The sequence below is a fragment of the Lycorma delicatula genome, chromosome 10, assembly GCF_047948215.1.
Source record: "Lycorma delicatula isolate Av1 chromosome 10, ASM4794821v1, whole genome shotgun sequence".
NCBI lineage: Eukaryota > Metazoa > Arthropoda > Insecta > Hemiptera > Fulgoridae > Lycorma > Lycorma delicatula.
This window is the reverse complement of record NC_134464.1, coordinates 66,777,870-66,798,952: the sequence shown is the minus strand read 5'-3', so window position 1 is coordinate 66,798,952 and position 21,083 is coordinate 66,777,870. Positions and strand designations below refer to the sequence as shown.

General features: G+C 26.3%; 1 protein-coding gene across 2 annotated transcripts in view; it reads left to right on the top strand.

Moving 5' to 3' along the window:
- The window catches only part of sif (guanine nucleotide exchange factor still life), a 1,284,896-nt gene that overhangs the window by 1,242,751 nt on the left and 21,062 nt on the right, over positions 1–21,083 (top strand). For both annotated transcript variants that reach the window (XM_075376797.1, XM_075376796.1), the window contains exons 19-21: positions 1,730–1,887; positions 4,122–4,352; positions 7,377–7,616. In XM_075376797.1, the coding sequence (XP_075232912.1) occupies positions 1,730–1,887; positions 4,122–4,352; positions 7,377–7,616 (629 nt within the window). The remainder of the gene's footprint in view (positions 1–1,729; positions 1,888–4,121; positions 4,353–7,376; positions 7,617–21,083) is intronic.

Here is a 21,083-nt window from a genome sequence, read left to right as displayed (position 1 = left end):
GGACAGTTATCTGATTCTTGGCACAAAACTGATGAATTGGTAAAGTTGAGTGTGCAGGTGCATTGTCGTGGTGAAGGAACCATGAGTTGTCTCGCCACAACTCTGATCTCTCTTTGTAGATTTTTTCACATAACCATTGTAAAACACCTTGATAGTATGCACGATTCACTGTTTCACCGTGAGGCAACAATTCAAAATATACAATTCCATTAAAATCAAAAAAAACCCAGAGAGCATCACTTTGACATTGGATCAAGACTGAAGTGCTTTCTTGGAATGTGGAGAGCCTTTGCCAATCCATTTTGATGATTGAACTTTTGCCTTAGTGTCTGTAAACCCAGCTTTCATCTCCTGTTATGAACCTTTACATGAATGTTTCATCATTGGTTTGTTTAAGAAGTTACTGAAGAAAAAATCCACTAGATTGTTGATCTTCTGAACATGGGTGTCATCAGCCTGTTCAAAGTCATCTTCAAGTGATTGATGACCACTTTTAAATCATGAAAACCATTTGTAAAATTGTGTACGACCTAGAACACTGAGATGGTGTTTACAGAGCTTGTAAGCTTACAGAGATTGTAAGCTTGTTTCAAAAGTTGAAATGTTTCTGTGAAGTTTTCCCCAGTTTCACACAAAATTTTATATTGTATCCTTTCTTTCCTTTTTTTTCTTTCTGTTTAGCCTCTGTAACCACCATAGGATACTACTTCAGTGGATGAATGAGGATGATATGTATGAATGTAACTGAAGTATAATCTTGTACAGTCTCAAGTTGACTTTTGAGATGTGTGGTTAATTGAAACCCAACCACCTAAGAACACCGGCATCCATCTAGTATTCAAATCTGTATAAAAGTAATTGCCTTTACTAGTATTTGAACCTTAGAACTCTTGACTTCGAAATCAGCTGATTTGCGATGAGTTTATCGTTAGACCAACCTGATGGGTTACATTGTATCCTTACTCCCAAAAATTACACATTACAAAACTCAACTCACTACTATCACAAACATGTTGCACTCAAATAACAATAACATGAAAACTAAACAAGATATAAACAATCCAAGAATATGTGGTTACAGAGGAGGCTATGTGGAACACAATGCTGACAACTGCACATCACTAAATATCTCCATTGGTACATAATTAAAAATGTTCTGTTATTTTCTGAACAGATCTCATATAGCTTCTTGCTTTTAACTATCTTCAAAGTCTTTGGTTACTGTAACTTCTCAAAACCTTTGCAACCTGATCTGTCCAAGATAGTTTTAAAATTCACTTTTACATTTAGATGTCTGGAGCTTTTGAAATGTGGGTCTCCATTAGTACATATTTTTTTTGGCCAATGCCTTACCTACTTTCTTTTTTATTCTTCATTACTTTAATTATTTTCTCTGTTCTCAAAGTCATTGAGCTCTAATTCAATTCTCACTTTATTTATCTCTTTCATCCTCTTCATATCCACATTTTTATTACTTCTACGTTTTTTTCTTCTTACTTCATCAGAGTTCATGTTTCTGTTACATATAGTGCTACACTTCAGACAAAAGATGTTTTGTCAAACTTCTCCTCAGATCTTTATCCAGATATTGCTGTAGCAGTCCTTTTTATTCTAAAAACCTGCTTTGCCATTGGAATTCTTATTTTTAATTTCTTGATTGCAGTACATTTCACTTTTTTTCTGCCAAAATATTCTCCTAAAAATTTTTTGTTCTTTTTTCTGTTTACAGCACTGCAGATTTTCGAAATGCATTCTTGAAGACAATCCGTCAAATAATTAGAGAAAGTGTAAGAAATATGAGCATTCCAGTAACAAAGCCTAGCACATCTCCTGCTCAACTTATTAGTAATACTGCTACGCTGGGAAGAGCTACACCTGGAAATACAAGTGAGTTAGATATAATGTAGTTTCTATGATAATATCTGTGGTGTGAGTGGTAGCATCTCAGCCTTTCACTCGAAGGTCATAGGTTGGAATCCCGGTCAGGCATGGCATTCTTCATACGCTATAAATTTCCATTTGGGTTAAATGATCATAGCAGTTAATCCTCACACATCTCATTAAAAAAAAGCCATAGCATTCCTGCAGTTTTTGTTTCACTTTTTATTTTTATTATTATAACTTAAAACTCAGATCTGCTTCTCTACTTTATATTAATGAGAGATAAAATAAATGAAATGAAAGATGAAAATATGCCATACCCTTGTCAGGAACATAACAGTTTATTTAAATGCCAGTGTACTAAATAAAAACTAACTGATCATAAGATTGAGCCACAGTTCATTAGTAACTTCTTTGGTTCCTTCTTTGTAAAATGATGTGTAATACCTATTTTACTCTGTAGATTCACTAGACCAGGACGAGTTACTTGTAATTGATAAAATTTAATTTAATAATGTTTAAAAAATCTGGAAATTATTGTATGAAAAAAGTGTAATATAAGAAAAAAAATGTTTTTCATGGTATTTATTTATTTAATAGAAATCAAATTGAATATTCTATGAAACACAGCATATTTATAAATATTTAATTGACGTAAATTGTTAAAAGCCGTATAATCTCTGTTTTTTTTATATCATTAAATTAAATATATTCATTTTATACAATATAACTCAACATATTACATAACCAGCTGCTTAGGTATGTATTAATATGGCTTCTTTACTAATAAAGATACTTACTTTTGTAGACACTTTAATCTTAAGAGGTTTTTGGCTTCACCAAAACACTTCATCAGTTATAGCATTATCATACTGATGTCCAATCTTCTTAATACATATACAAACCTTTGTAATTGTCTACTTTTAACCACTGCCACTGCCACAAGTCAGTAAATCTCCTCAGTTTGTTATAATTTCTTACATTCTTCTCTATGTTTCATTTTGTTGAACAATACCTATGATTATTCTCTTTTCAAGAGAACTTATTTTCAAGGCTACTAACTGTCCCTCTTGTCTTTTGGTCAGTGTCAAATTTTCACTGCCATTCATTGCTATAAGTTTAATAAATTTAAATACAAGTTAATGTAAATTGTAATTTAACTATAAAAGATTAATGGATTGTAATGAATCAATTATTTTGTTTATAATATTAATAGAATAATTGCTGTTACTTTTAAATTAATATATCTTCATATTTGGAAAGGCTGTAAACATAGTTGAAGCAAATGAAATACAAGTTTGTGTGTGTGTGTGTGCATCATGCTAATTGTCAAAACTACAACTGTTGCAGGTATGAGCTGACACAGACAAAAATTATTTTTAAAAGTAGTACAATCATTCACAAGAAAAACAAGTATCTCATGGCAGACTTACTAAGGAAGTTGAGAAATACAATGATTTCTGTCTGCCTTCTTCATTGAGCCAAATATACTCACACATCAGTAAGCTCATGAATATATTGTGATATATCCTAAAGTGATATTCAGCTCTACCACTGACATTTTAAATCTGTTCACTAAAGCATCTGGTTATACATTGAACATCATTACCATCAGAGAAAGCAATTATCAGTGACGGCACTTGTACTTCAGATGATTTCTATAGCCGTCATCATGAGAAAGACAAGTCAGATAATGTAAAGCAACACAAATTATTTATTTCTGTGGGATACAGTGTACTAATTCAATAAGAAATTGAAATAAATAAATATTATTTTTGTGAAAGTACTAGACAGATACAAAATGGCAACACTTTTTTCTGAAATTCTCCAAATATAAGATATTGTTTTGAAATTTATGTTGTGTATAACGACATTTTATAAATGTACAGATTGCAGATAGTTTGGGATCAATGAACTGTTGAAAATATGGTTAAATTGATATTGCTATTTGGAGAATGGTTCTTACCTTACCTGCCATACCTCTATGTTACAATATTTTGTTTATTTTACTGTTTACCAGTTTTTAAATTTCTGTTCTTAGTTTAGTGAGATAACTTTAACTTTTAAAACATTTTTTTAAAAGTTTGTAGAAGAACAGAAAATTTTTAAGTTAATAAATCTTTTAAGTCAAACTGCTTATAAAGTGTTAAATTTTTCAATGAACTAAACACTCTCCTCATTGGAATGGTATAAATGTCTTTGTCTTCGTAAAGTTAAAAATCTGATTGTTCTTCTTACAGGTGCTCATAAGCAGCAGACAGCAGAACAGCCAGTTAGTAAAACAACTGCTAGTGGAGTTGTCATAATGCAAGGCTCACACACTCTTGGTAAACCAAAAAAACCACCAAAAGGACCTCAGCGTCATTCAGCAGGCAATATTGATTATGATAATTTAGAATCAAGGGATTCAGTTGAAAATTCGCAACCAAGTAGTGTGTTCAGAACTAGAAGTAAAACTGTATCTGATGCTGGTAAAATCTTGTTTCATTTAAAATTTTGTTATTTAAAATAATAGTTTCTATAAAAAAGACATAATACTGTACTTTTTCATGTCTACACTACTAATAGATATTGCAGAAAATTAGAGAAATCAATTAACATATTCCATTTACTTTCATATTCCCCATAGGATTTTGGTATTATTGTTTGCAGGATATTTAAAACTAATGGCCCAACTGTGTTACTTTCCTTCAGACATACAGAAATATTATGGTTATATGTCTGTGTGTCATTGGAGAAATATTTTGAAAAGTAGTACACATGAATCGTCATATGAAAATTCGTTACATTCTGTTATATTTATTTATATCCATAAGCATTTCACCAGAGAGAGAGAGTTTAGAAAAATAAATCCTCTCTCTAAAAAAGAATACATGCTCACTACAGTAGTTTGCAAAAAGAGAGCCACATGTAGTAGGCTATGTATATGAGAGTATTAATAAACTATAGTGTAAAAAATTTAATTATTTTTTTTTGGAAAAGTATTACCTTTTTATGCATAGGTTACTTTACTTATACATAAAGTAATGTATTATGATACAGTAACGTATTTAGATTTTTGCTTATACTAATTGAATTTATCTTTTATTTGATTTTACTTATTTTGGCTCACAAAATAGAAGTCCATTTTTACTTTTTGGCATGCATTAAACATTTATATATGACTTCAAGGCTATTGCGTTTATAATTTAACAAATTTACAACATTATTTTTATTATTAGAAGATAAAATATTATTGGATTACTTGAATTATATTTTTTAAAAATAGATAATCTTTATTCTAACATCAAATAAATATATTACAGTACATACTGTGATACACACGTTTTTCAAATTTGTCATATCTTCTAACAATATGTTATCATTAAGATAATAATGTTCCAAGATTTATAGTAAGTTTTGTAATTTTATTTGGATAATCTAATTGCCACAAAAGTATAATTTTTATGATGATTTAAAATATTATGTGCATTGTTTTTAATATTTAAGGATTATTTATCAAAATATTTCTAAGTCTATATTAACTGGTTTTAATTACAATAATAATAGTAATTAACAAATTAATGTAACCTAAAAATAGAATCCAGTTATGTACCAATGTTGCTTTTTACCACACTTAAAATTTACATCATGAATTTCATGAAGAATTCAAACAAAAACAAAATATGTCTGTTATATATAACTAGTATCTGTTATAACTAGTATCGGCGTATTTTTTAAAGAAATATATATATTGTATTTATATATATATATATATAGGTACAAAAATACAAGCTCAGATTTTGGTCTAGATTAAATACATTTCATTAGTAAAAAGAACATGTACATATTTGATGATGGCAGAAAAAATATTTGCTGGTATTTATTGACAATGGAAGTAAGAAAAGTTAAATAAAATAAATTTAATGAAACAACACATATTCTTTTGTCAATTATTTTTCTTTTACATTTATTTTACTAACATTAACAGAATAAAAACTTGTTTTTTTTACATGTCATGTACATGGGTTATTAAAATAAAAATAAAAAAATGTTAAAATATTAATTAATTTTGCCACCCAAATCTGCTTTCTGGAAAAATTCATGTTTGAGTGAATAAAAATGTCAACATTTTGCTCCTGTAAAATTTTGTAATGATATAATTGGATTTTTTTAACATAATCAAACATGACTAAGTATTTATAATTTAAATATATAACAAATTTGAAATGTGTTAATTTAATTTGAAATTTATACTTCAAATAAATGATTAAGCAATGCTTCAAAATTGCTAAATGTTAAATAACTTGCTTTCAAAACTCTGGAGCTTATTCTTTCATAGAATCTTTTAGAGATGATTAGCAGTTACCTTATTCAGTGGAGTTACTGATTTTATTGTTGCCAGTGTTGTTGTAAGGAACTAACATTTTTAAAAATGATAGGAAATTTATAAACTTGCTGAAAACAACACCCAATAATGGCATTAATAAAATTATAAATAAAGTAAAAGAACAATATTTCACTGGTGATGACAGTGTTAAACCAAAGATTGTGAAAAAAATTATAGACATAGTTGCACCTAATATTTCAAATTTAATAAATAAACATTTCAGGAAGGTCATGTTTCCAGATTTTTTAAAGAAAGCCAAAGTCTTTGTTATTTACAAATCTACATCAAGACTTCAAGTCAGTAACTATAAACTAATATATTTGAAATGGTAAAGTCAAAGATTACTTAGTTATATGAGGGAAACTCAATTCGTTAATATAAGACAAAATGGTTTTTTGAATAGGAGAAATACACAAATTGCTGTTTACCCCCTTATGTAATTTTTCCTACAGAAAGGTTAATAATGGAAACTCAGTTATTGCCTGCTTTCATTCTAGATTTATTGTTACTACCTACTCTGATGCCCAACAAGATCTAGATATTATAGCTGACTGAACTAAAGCTAGCAACAGTAGGCTCAACAAAGATAAATGCAACTACATGATTTTTAACAATAAATACAGCACAGCTCACAGTTTGAATATTAACAATACTACTATTAAAGCAGTCAATAATATTAAATACCTGGGACTAAAACCGGATAGAGACTTGCAGTATGATAAACACATAGAATCCATACATAGCAAAATAACAAATTTACAATGAACTCCCTGAAAGCTTTAAATTGCTAAATATTGTTAATTTTAAAAATTATTCAACAAAACTCCTATTGGAAAATGTTAAATTTACTTGTTTTTATTATTCTGTGTACTATATTTTTTCTTTTATAACCTGTTGTAAACACATATGATTTGATGGATTCAATAAATAAAAAAAGAGGTTTTCCTAGATTTTCTAAAATGTACTCCAATAACAACAGTGTTATCATTAACTCCTTCACTGAAGGTACTGCAAAATAGCACAAAGTTCCAATTGGAGAAAAAGTTTCACTATCTTGGATTTGGGCAATTTAATATTTAAATTTGTTTATCCTGCTAAATTATATAAATGTTGATTTTTTTTTTAGATGATTCAGGAGAAAAGAGCAACAAACATGAGTATGATCCTGGTACAAAATCAGAAGGTGAAGAAGAAAGTCAGAGTGCTACCAAAACTGTAAATAAAGCAACACTTGGTCGCACACCAAATCATTTGACATTGAGTACAACATCAACACTATCTGCTGGAAGTACTGGAAGTCAAGCTCGTTTAATACAGTCATCTCAGCAACCTGAAAATTATCATCCACCTACTGTAAAGGATCTTGGTAAGGGAAAACCTACTTGTGTCCAATGCTACCTCGCTGCTAAACAGGATAAATGACAAAGGGACTGTGAAATGAATTTTTAAAAAAATTCATTTCAACAATATTAGATAAAATAATTTTAGAATTTAATTGTATAAATTTTATTGAAAATAATTTTTATGTTATTTTTTATTTTAATATATCTTTTTATCGGTATTAATTTTAATTTAAACATTTTTTTTTCTTTTTTATTAATTAAGCACACATTTAATTCACATATTTATTATTTGGAAAGTCATTTGAAGCCTACATCCTAAGATTGCCTAAACAATTTAACTTCTTACCAAGCCCTTGTTTGTTAAAGTAAAGACTAAACCATTTTGAAAGCATCCAGACTTACAATCTGGGAGTGTGATAAATTTTTTATATACTAATTATTCTGATTATTTCTTACCTTTTCTCTTGACATACCTTGATTGAGTATCCATTAAAAATTCCTGCTCTTAAATAAATAACAAATAAAAATTGCACTTATTTTGTAATTTTTGCAAAATATACTGTGATACATGTTAAAAATGTGAAGGATACAAAGGGTAGCAGTCAGAGCTGCTTATTCTTCTGAGAATAGTGGTATTTACTATGTAAATTACAATTTCGGTTGCATTTCAGTGGGGTTGTCACACTGATGTGCAACTGCATATTCATCTCAATGAGAAGCCTGCTGGAAACTTCTACACTCTTCACTTTTACCAATAAGCTTAGTCTGTGATGCTTTTTATTCTTGAGAATTGCTAATAATTTTTTTAGTGACTTGAGAATCTTAGGTCAGGTTACCTTCAACAATATGGTGGTGACATCATCTCCACATTTATGACATCTTACAAACATAAGAGATTGTATATTATTAGATTATTTTGTTTAGACAATTTTAAAATATTTCTTGAGTTTGAAAAGCTTAGCATCATCATTGCCAGCTTTTCTAAAATATGATTTAGTGGGTATAGTGTATATATTTTTACCATGTGTAAATCATTAAGTAAATATTTTATTTAATCATATTTGACTAAATTTTTTAAAATTTTTTATTTATTACACTGCACTTAATTTTTATATTATAGAATATTTTTTTAGGATTATGACGTGACATACCCCTGGTATTGTTTAAACTAGATAATCAGGACAGTAATGATTTGTATTATTTTGTTAATTTTCTTGTTAAAAAAGTTGTAGACTATTTAACAATTTTATCCAGCATTATTGGACATTATACTTCTTCACATTGCCTGTTTGATAATTAGGTAAATTTTGAAATAGGTTATCCCTTCTAATTTTGACTAAATGTGTTTAAATTGTTTATAATTGCTTACATGCATTCTTAGGATGATACTAATTATTTAATAAAAAATGTTGTCTTTTTAATTATTTAATGATTTACTACTATAATTTAAAAAAAAACCTCAAAATATTTTAATTGATAATTTGTATTATAGGATTAAAAACTTGTTTAAAAAACAACTTTAAAAAAGTTTACCTTTTTAATATGTTATAACAAATAATACAAGTCAGTATATAAACAATTTTTTTTTCTTTTTAGTAAAATTATTGTTTTTTACACATATTAAAATCAGTTATTGAGAAGATAATCAAACCATTTCTTGTAATGAAAATTGTATTGTTTTGTTTACAACTGAGTTACCAGCCCTGCTATATACACTATTTATCTATGAAATAAATATTTATATATATTATAATAAATTAGTTTTAAATTATAATAAGCATAATTTTATTCGGGTAAGTGAATTAATGTAATTATTATGTATCTATCCCTATTCTGTTTTAATTAAATGTTAGCGTAACCTTATGGATTTATGTTTTAATTTTAAAATTATACTGAGAAAAACTGCATGTGAGAGAATGCATTTGAATATTTATATTTCATGCATGAAAATCTGTAAGGTTTTGCTATTTTTTCTTTTATTTTTCTACATATTATTTTTTTTACGCAATTTTTCCTGTAGTAGTTCATAATTATATTAGAATTTTATTACTAGTCCAATTAGAAAATTATAACTTAATTATGTGACTGGTTATAATATGATAATTATAACTAGTATTCATTATAAAATTAATGTAGTTGTAATATTATGAAATAATAATAATTGGCCAGATTCATTTTTTCTTTTATAATTTTAAACTATTATAGTTTTATTACATATATGCCAATAATAATATAAATTAGCACTATAATAGAACTTAGTTCCATGTAGATCTTACAACAGTCCCATGTAGTTAATTTTATAAATTATATTTAAATTTAAAATAATTATTCTATTTATTTAAATTATTAGGTATAAAATAAGATAAATATATGTTATTTATTATTTAATATATACATATATATATAGTAAGGTATGAAATTTTAAAATGTTAATATTAGAGTAAATTTAATTATGCATACATCATATTTTAATTAATATGTATTATTATAAAATTAATATTTGTAACCTAAACAGATTAAAAAGAATATTTTGTTTATAGATATTTAAATAAGTTTAATTAATATTTACATAATAATTATTAATATTAATGGCTATAATGCAATATCTTAATTGTGTTATATCTAAGTTAAGCATACTATAATAAATTATTAATTACCTATGATAATTTCAGTTATAATATAAGACTGAAATATTTATTATCTTTCTGAACTTATATTACAATAATTCCTCTAAATATTATTATCAATATTTTAAATTCAGTGTATTTTGAATAAAGTTGAGGATAATTTTTTATTTTTTATCTTTTATGTAATTATTTAATGTTACAAAGTTCATAAAATTTATTTCTATTATTAACTAATCTATTCATACAAAATTAATTATAAATCTACTGAAAATTTAAGGTATTCTATATTGTCATCTGATAGTACTTTGAGGACTAACCAGTGTTCAAAATGAGCTGTAACTGATTATTCTAGCTATGATAGCTGAATTCTTGAGAGAACTTAGGCATTATGTAATTGCAGCTATTTCTTCTTTTTTTTTTATTGATTAATTAATTCACCTCAGAAATAAAGCTTTTATGTTAGTATTATTTATTAAATGTTTTCTAAAGTAAAGTTTTTACTTTCCTAGTGAATATAGCTAGAATAGTTATATTAAAGGGGAAAGTGTAGTGAATATGTCAAGAGTAGAGTATTGGGTTTTTAGCAAATCTTTACGTTTTAGGGTCTATCTAGTTCATCTAGAGCAAAAAAACATGTGCACACGTGTGTATATACATATACAGAGTGTTCCATGAAGAAATAGAGAAAATTTCAGGACATGTTATACTAGTGAAAATAATGAAAAAGGTTCATATAAGCATAAGTCTGGAAACACTTTTTTTTGTGTTACGGCTAGTGAAAGATTTTTCCTGGATTTCAGCTCTTCTAATAAAACAAAACCCTACTGTAATTTTTGAGACCCAATCTAAGTAATAAAGTTGGTGGTTTCTTATGTAATTTTAGCTAAGAAATAGAATAAAACAGGTCGTAGAACTGTAACTTTAATAGTTTTTTAAGATATCTGGTGTAAAACGCAAAATTTGATGTTGAAAAACAAATTTTTTTTTAGGTTTGCAATACAATAGCTTTGTTAAATTACTAATAAATGTGGAAGATTTAGTAGTAACATTTTTATAGAGACTTTAATTCTGAGAAAATTAATGTAAACACAGCCAATAAAAAGTAAATAAAAACTTTTAAAAATCGGTTTTTTATTGAAACAAAACAAACAAAAAATAGACAGGTATTCATTATTCTTAATATAGCAAAACAAAAAAATAAAGTACATGAAATGATAAATGATATCAGAATAACAAACCTCAGTTACAGTATTTGTTCAAAATTCCCTCCTTCACAAGGTACACAGTGCTCTGTCCATTGTAAAATATTTCCGGGGCTTTCCGTATTACTTCAGGTTTGTTTCGTATAGATTGATTAGCTTTTCCTATTTTAATGAGTAACTCTTATTTAGTATTAACTTTTTGTTGGTATACTTTTGTTTTCATATAGCCCCAAATGAAGTAATGAGTGGCATTTAGTCAGGGGATTATGGTAGACAATTGATTGGTCCATACTCTCCAATCCAGTTTAAGAAATTAGCATCCAAGTTATTTCGAGCTACTAAAGAAAACTGTGGCATTGCAAAATCTTGTTGGAAAGTCATGTCCAATCTAGTTTGTAAACGTACATCCTCCAAAAAAGACGCAAATTATTTTCCAAGAAATGAGCATATGCAACTCCTGTAAGGTTTTCATTGAAAACAAATGGTCCCAGAATTTTTTTATTAATAATGCCACACCAAACATTAATATGAAATCTAAGTTGGAAACTAGTTTCCACTGTACCACGTGGTTTATCTTTGCTCTATAAATGACCATTTTTAGAATTGAAGACTCTGTTTCTTGTAAAAGTGGGCTTCATCAGTAAATGAAATTGAATTTACCTTATTAGCAAAGTCTAGAAGTCAGTGACCCAAATTTAACTACTGGTGGTAATCTGTTGGCCACACAAATTTTGTATCTTTTGCAGGTGAAAAGGATAAAGATTTTCTTTCCATAGAATGCGTTACACTTCGTTTTTAGACAAACTAGTGCGACATTAAATTTGCCTTGTACTAGTGCCTGGGCTATGCTGAATTTGCTGAATCACATGATGTTCATCATACACATGATGATTTACTTGGCGTTCAACAGAAAGTGAACATGTTGGAAGTGACTCTTTCCTTCGTAAATGCTAATACACTGAAGAATATTTAAAAAGAATGTTTATTAGGTACAGAAAGAATAATATGATTTTCTGTCTATTTTTCATATGTTCTGCTTCAATAAAAAATCATTTTTTAAAAGTTTTTATTTACTTTTTATTGGTTTTATTTACATATTCATTTTCTCAGAATTAAATTCTCTACAAGTTTTGATATTAAATCTTCTGCATTTGTCATTTAACAAAGCTACTGTACTACAAACCTAAAAATCTTGTTTTTTGACACCAAATTCTGTGTAAAATATCTTAAAAACTACTGGAGTTACAGTTGTGGGATCTATTCTATTTTATTTCCCAGCTCAAATTACATAAGAAACCACCAACTTTACCCCTTAATTTATGTCTCAAAAATGACAGTAGGACTTCTTTTTATTAGAAGAGCTGAAATCCAGATGAAATCTTTCGCTAGCTATAACTTGAAAACAAAGTGTTTACAGACCTATTAAAAACTACATATATAAAATATAATGTCAGAATTGATAAAATTAAAATAAATAGGATAAAATATACTATGTATCTTGGCTAGCCAATGTTATAGTACTGTATGGATTTAAATTAAACTGGATTTACACACTATCATTATTTTTATCTGACTAAGTGCTGCCATCTACTGCAGCCCTTATAAGTGTGTTATCTTCATATTCTATTTGCAAGTTGATCAAGTTAAATTTCTTCTTATATTTGTATAAATAATATTTTTCCAAAATGTCTAAACTTTTATTATTATTATTATTTATATTATATTTCTTAATTTCCAATATTTCCAAATTGGTTTGAATATCAGAAATAGAATTTTTATTGTTAATGAGGTGGTCACCAACGTTATATGAACCCAATTTTCCATTTTCATAGTGTCTAATATGTTCATGAAATCTGGTTTTAAAAGATCTACTAGTTTTACCTATATAAATGACACCACATCATTTATATATGATTACCTATATAGATGATGCCACATATGCATCATCAGTAAGCAGCAAATCCTACAATTATGTAACCTGTCCGTTACATTGTTTCTTGGTGTTTTATTTTTCTGTTGGTTCTTAGATAATATTCAATGGTTTTTAAAATGTGTTGTTTTAATATTCTGTCAGAGCAATATTAGATTCATTTTAAATTAGAAGGATTAGATGAGAAGATAGCTTTTATTAGAATACATAACCATGTTTTTTAAAGATGATTTTAAAGATTCATGAAAATTAGAACAGCTAACAAAAATTATACTGAACTAATAAACTTTATCACAAGTAGCTTGTATGTAAAGTGCTTGTAAAACAAAAGACATATTGTACTTCATTTCAATACTTGGTAAAACGTAGCAAATTTTTATAATTTCTTTTAGTTATGAATTAGGGAATGAAAAAGATCATGTAAATAAAATTTCATAAAATGATAACAAACTTTGATTGACTAATTTTATAAATAAACTAGGCTCATTTATAATTTACTATGATACAATTCCAATACAAAAATAGTATTTTTTTAGTTTTGCTTATTTTCAAAGAATTTTTAAAAAAGGAAAAAAATATTTTTTGTTACTAAGTTAATATTAAGCATTTTTTAAATAAATTAATAAAAATATGAGAAATTGAATTTAAAAAAAAAATTGTACTAACCTGATTTTCTGTAAAACAATCTCCAAGAAGTTACAAAAAACAATCTATGTTGAACAAAGCTGTACGAATATAACAGTAAAAAAGAAACAACAAACTGCACAGCAAAACCGAAGAATCTCTTCTCCATGCTAATAAACAAAAACAAAACCCTTACTGGTTGCTGAAAAAGAATGGAACAGGATAGAATATTGCCTTACCCTTGACGCATAGGTGACATCATGTGCACAGAGCAATTCTGTCTCTGATGCTACTGTGACATCATCATCACTAAATATGTTGTGGTTCATAAAAATCATCCAGGTTATCATTTAGTGATAGAGGTTTATATAGAGGGTAAAAACTATAGAGAAAGACAAAATTTATGAAAAATATAGCTGAGGACATAGTATTTAGTAATAATGTTGAGGTTAAAAGATTAGCACTGAACAGAAAGTTATGGATGGTATGCCAGGAATTTGTGCAATTAATTATAAGATAAAAAATAGATGTGATTAAAGTCCGTATTAGATATTTAAAATATAAAGCAATAAAATAATGTTAAGGTAAATGCACTGAATTCATGAAGATTTTAAATATAAAAAATTATTACTAAATTTTCACAGTTCAGAAAGCGTTATTGGAAATTAGTTCAGCACATATTTATGTACATGTCTAATGGGATGCAAAAAATTTAGGCTTTATAAATCTTTTTTAATAAGTATTATTAAAATTAATAGACAGAATAATATTGCTTCTGTAAAAGAAAATCTTTTAATTGTACTGGTGGGAGAATTTTTAAATGAAGACTTTAAATCTGTAATTTTTTTAAAGTGTCAATGTTTGTTGAAAAAAAATCAATTTGATCATCAAAAGAGTTGTCATATAATAATAAAAACAACCAGAAATTTTGCTTTATGAACAACAGAAATATTATTTTATCATTAATGGGAATTCTGTCGAAGTTACGTCTACCTGAGAAGTAAAATACAACAGTTTTATTCATATTTAAAGCTAGATTGTTTTGAATTTTTTGAACTGCTAATGAAGAATTTTCAGTTCTTTTTTTATAATTATCTTCAGATATTGATATAGTTGTATAATCTACAAAGAGAATAACAATGAACAAAATTTTGAGGCAGGTCTCTAATGAAATAAGAAAACCAAGGGACTATAAACACTTCCCTCTGCACTCTTAGTTCTACATCTTGTAATGAAGATGTAAATTGTACACACTTATTAAAAAATGAATTTTCAACTATCTACTTATGATTGGTACCTTAGCTACTAAGTTTTTTCATTAGTAAAAAATGTAGAAATAAATCAAATGCTTTATTGGAATCATGGAAAATTGAATGCTTTTGTTATCTATGGAATTTAAAATATTTATCAAAAACTGGGAAATAGCCATGTTAGTAGACAAAAGATTCAAAAGTAGATCTATAAATTATTATCATCTATATCAATTTTTGTTAGGGGATTGAATTGTACAACATTCAAAATTTAATTTTCAACTTTATTATAAAGGTAGTCTTTAAAAAAAAGATTCTTTCCATTTTTATGTGCTGTTCTATAAAAAACGTTTAGCTAGCTTGAAATTACCTAAATTAGAAATAGCTTCAGTATTGGTCAGTCATTGTTCTGAAAAATATACAAAATCTGGTGACTTGTTGGAAAGAGACATTTCAGCTTCTTCAGTTTTATTTTTTATGCATTCATATACATCTTGGAAATCTTATGTTGAAATTAAATTTTACCAGGAGGGAGGAATAGGTTTTGATATTTTAAGATCAGGATCATATGAGCTTGATGTTATATGCATTCCATTATTTTAGGTTTAATCAAGATTAATAATTTATCTTATATGTTAAAATAATTGTTGTAATTGTTGTGGTCAACCCCCTCTCTATTAAAATTATTATCGGTGCCATAACAAGCAGTGAACAGAGCTCACTGCTGAATCAGAATTAGTCCTCATTATTGTGTTTATTAGAAATAACTAATAAAATGCAGTTATAAAAAAAATTTGATCTACTTTTTCTGTGACTACATGTCACAAGCAAAAAAATAAGATTTTATACCTAGAATCTGAAAATTCCGAGTCATCAAATAAGTTTATAATTTACTTATTTACTCTTTTTGTTAGATAAAAGATTTGTACTTTTTTTCATTCTGAATAAAACATTATTCATTCAACAATTTATATAATGATTCGCCTTCCAACAGTTAGATATGTTAATTTATCTAGGTGCAATGAAATTGCACCTAGATAAATTAACTGTAAATTATATAATTAACTGTAAAAATTATTTGTAAAAAAAATGCTCTCCACTGATACAATATTTTCTTAAAATAACTGATAAAATGTAACCCATTTGAATGAAACTTGCATTTAAAGAACTTATTTACTATGAAATCTTCCCATTTTTTTATTATTCTATCTTCATTGTGTTAATTTTTAAGATTATTATTGCATTAGAATTTAATGCATTAGAAGATTCAAATTATTCTTAGATTTTCTTTTAATATCAGCTATATATTTTTTGCTTTTTTAAAATATGTGTATTATTTTTAAGCTCTCCATCCATACAAGTTCATATCATTTCTGCCATGTTAAATATGCATGCAATTTATAAAATTTTGGTTTCACTTACTGTTTATTTCTTAATACAACTTAATATTTCAAAATTATTTAATATTTCTATTTCAACAAAAATCCATTGATGAAGTGGATAAAACCAGAATGAGGCAGCCGTGACATGAAAACATTTTTTATGAAATATAGACAGATATTTATTATTTTATTTTTTATATTTTCTGATTTTTTTATCCAACTCTCCTGTGTGAGTATTTATAGTTTATTTAATTTTAATCTGATTTCCACTTCTATTTTCATGGAAAAACTGACTGCCTTTTTGGAAATAGAATTAGTTTTGAGTATTCCCTGTAAATTTACATTCATTAAATTGAGTTAAAGTGCATTGAGGTGTATATGAAAAAACAGCGATATAATGTAATGGTGAAGATGGTAGATGGTTAGCATGCTGGCTTTTAGATCAGCTGGTCTCAGCTTTAAATACTGTTAAAGGGCTGACATTTTTTCACCCATTGTCTTTCTTATTAAAATATATATATGGACCACGTATAAGGTTGAAATAATTGAACTTTTATTACATTATTCCTAGAAGAATCTTTTTCCAGTAGAGGTTTTTCTGAGGAATAAAAAGTAAGCTAACTGTGTTACTTAACTGTTATAATATACTTGTTAGGTTGTGATATATTATGCAAATTGTTTTAAAGTTACAGTTGCCACATTCACATTATAAAATAATAAACAAATCGAAGTCAGATTACAATATAAATACCAAGAAAGCTTTTAAAATTATAAGTTCTGAAAGACAATTAAAAATTTTATTTCTTACTGTTAATACTAATACAATGAACCAAAATATTAAAAAATCCTTTTTTTTCTTAAGGATTTATTGGTTCATTTATTTCTTGGTTTAATATTAAAATATTGGTTATATTTCTTATTAGTTCATCACATATCGACATGAATGCTGTGTTACATTTTCGTGTATGTATATTTCTTTGTTACATTATCAAATTAATAGTTGTGTAAAAAGTATAAATCATTACATCCAACAAATTTAATAGATTTAATTAGAGTTAATAAGCACTGACTTTTATTTGAATTTTTGTGCTGTGACATATTAATATTTTCATCTATAAAAGAAATTTTGTTGAATTTACTAATTAAGTTATTGAATTACAATAAACGTGATGCATAAAAAAATGAATATTACAGTTTTATGTAATTATATCTTATGATGTGTATTGTAAACATAATAATTAGTATAAAATGATATTATTGGTGATATTTAAGGCATGTATGATAGTTGAAAAATGTTTAATGTAAATTAAATTATCTTTATGTGAAATTTTTAAATTTTATTGTTATTCTTAACTGATATCAAAAGACTGTACTAATCTTTATTTTTTAAAAATAAAAACTATTTAATATGGTGCCCAAGTTTTATGGAAAATTATCAGAAAATTAGTAGCAAATATAATCAAAAAATGATTGAATAAGACTTAAGTGTTTTATGTTTACAAACTACTGCCTGAAATTTTTTCACCTTAACTGTAACTACAACTATTGTACAGTGGCCAGGAAGTCAGTTGATTTATTTTTACAAGTGACATATTGAGATTAATCATAAGTAATGGAAAAAATTTCAAATTTAAGCCAAAATGCACACAAGATGTTTGTTTGATTTAATAGCAATTTACTGTATAATGAACCTTCTATAATGAATCAGATGATCTAATTAATTTAATTAAATCAATTTCCTTTCTACCTGCAAAATATCACTTTGTTATTATTATTTACTATAATTATAGTATAAATATATTACTATATACCTTTAAAAATTAAGGTTATACCTCAAGCAATATCTTATATGTACTTAAATGGTTGTATATTAACATATTTTTATCAAGTAAGATATATACACATATAGTCACATATTTATTACATTTTCATATAACTGTGTGCGATGAAGCATTTTGGGTTTGGAGTATAAATTATAAAATAAATTTTTAGAAATGGCTCAAGAAATCAGCTGCTAATTATAAACTTCAGAGAATTTAGACAAACTGTTTTAACTTCAGTAACAGTTCCAAGGATAAATATTACAACCAACTTGAGTAATCTGATTTTCTTCTGACCGATGAAGTAAATTTAAATGATAGTTGACTGTATTTTTATTTAAAAAGTTATTTAGCACTTTTAATTAAAAAATTACAGTTTATTTCATACGAATTTACAATTACTACAGAATCTGACTTTTAAATATATCAATTATATACCTGCTAATTAATCCTCAGCTATTATTTACACTCATTTAAAACAAACTAGAAATTTGTCAAAATACTATAGTATTTAAATCATCAGTAAATTTAATTGTACCAAAAATATAAAAATCTAGTAAAACTAATGAAATGTTTCCTTAATATTAACATTTGTTAATTCTAAAATTTAACATAATTGGTATTATTTTGTTTTGTGCTTTGTTTTCATTTTCAATTTTCCACGTTTACAATTTGACGCAAAATTAATAAACTTACTGCAATATTACTATTTTAATTTGTTTACTTTTTATAGTTACTTATGGTATAATGTATGCAAAAGAGTTACAGGTGAAATTAATTTTAACAGGCATTACTGAATTTCATAAAAAAAATAATAAATTAATTAATATTGGACTCCTTTTTTGTTACAGAAAAATAGTACTGTTTCAACTTTAGTGTAAAATCTTATTCTTTGATGTATGTTATCAACTTCATTATAATTAACGTAAACAAATTTTAGTGAAGTCTGAAAAATCCATCACGTTCATTATTAAGAAAACCTTTTTACCATTAAAAATCATTAAGGAACTATGCTGTTTGTTTCTAATAGAAAACATCTTATTTTAGTTAGCAAATTTATGAAAGCAATGCAGTTTAAAAAATATCCATTAGGATAGCGGGTTTCTATTTCCACTTATAACATAATAGTATTTTCTGTTTCATTTATGTAATCTATTGGGCAAGATCTTGTTCTTCCTCATTGCTTTTGAGGATCACTGTTAGACTGTATAATTATAATCTATCTACATTAAAATCTTACCAATTCAGTACTGAATTACCAATGTGGTTTATGTTCTTTATAACATCGCCATGGAAGGAACCGTGTCAAACTTCTGAACAGAATCTCTGGTATAATATTTTTAAATATTTAGAAAATCAAAGTCACATTAAAATTTGTTTTTGTCTGTGATGTTAGGTAACAGTTATGTAAAGTTTACTTATTTTATTATAAATTTAATAGTTTATTTAAGATAATATATTAACATGGTTCAGTCATTGAAGATGAGTGTGAAAGCAAGTAAACATATTGTGACATGATTTTTTTATATATATTCAATAAACTTGGTTAGGATTGTCATTTTACTTAATGAATCATATTATAAAATTTAGTATTTTATAAAAATTAAACTACATTTTATCATACTATTCTGCAAATTAAATTTTTTGTTTGGTCACTGACTTCTAGTTTACATAATTTAATTAAGAATAAGTATTAATGTTCATATTAAATTCAGCAGACTTGCTGTGTTGTAGATTATATTATGTATTATTATTATTACCACGATCATGGTTAGTTTTGAATTGTTAAAGTTAAAAAAAATTAAATTTTAAATATTTGTTAAAGTAATAATACAATCTGTTTCAAACATGTGATATTAGTTTGTTTCTGATAATTATTTTTTCAAGAAAGGTTGTATTATATATATTAATGCATAGAAAAATGTTGATAACACTAAAATAATTTATTAAACATCACTAAAAATTTATTTATGTATTTTTAAATATAACATAAATATCTTAAATTGTATAAGTTGTATTGTTTATATTGTTTTAGGCTGTACATTACATTTTGGTTTGATCAGTTATAGAGTGGAAACACAGCCAGTCAGACAGATTTAAGGTATATTTATGTGAAAAAAGATTATGTGTTTATGCAAGTTTGATTTATTCCACATATGAGTGTATTTATGTGTTAAATTTGAAAAAAAAAATTATTTTAATTTTTCTCTTGACAAAGAGTAAAACACATTAGTATATGTTAGTATACTAAAAGTTAAATAAAATTATACTAAAAGTAAAAAGTTTACTTTTAGATAATAAGATATATCCAAAATTTTGGATTATGAGATATGTGATGAGATTAATTTGAAAATCTAAATCAAAGCATGATACTTTAAAATTTTTCCTTTGCAAAAATTCAAAAAAGTAATAGAGAAAGCTGCTATAGCATTACATATTTTTTTTTTATAAGTCATATGTTCAACAAATGAGCTCTTTGTTAGGTTAAGGTAAATCTGCAGCTCCTCCAAAAGATACAGAAAAAAAAAGTATAAACTCAATTCCTAAAGTTGGATGTTATAAAATAGATGATGAGGTTGTTCACTCAGATATTCAAGACTTCCTTGAAGACCTATAAAGTGAAAATGGTTTGTTTATGACTTTCTTGAAAACATT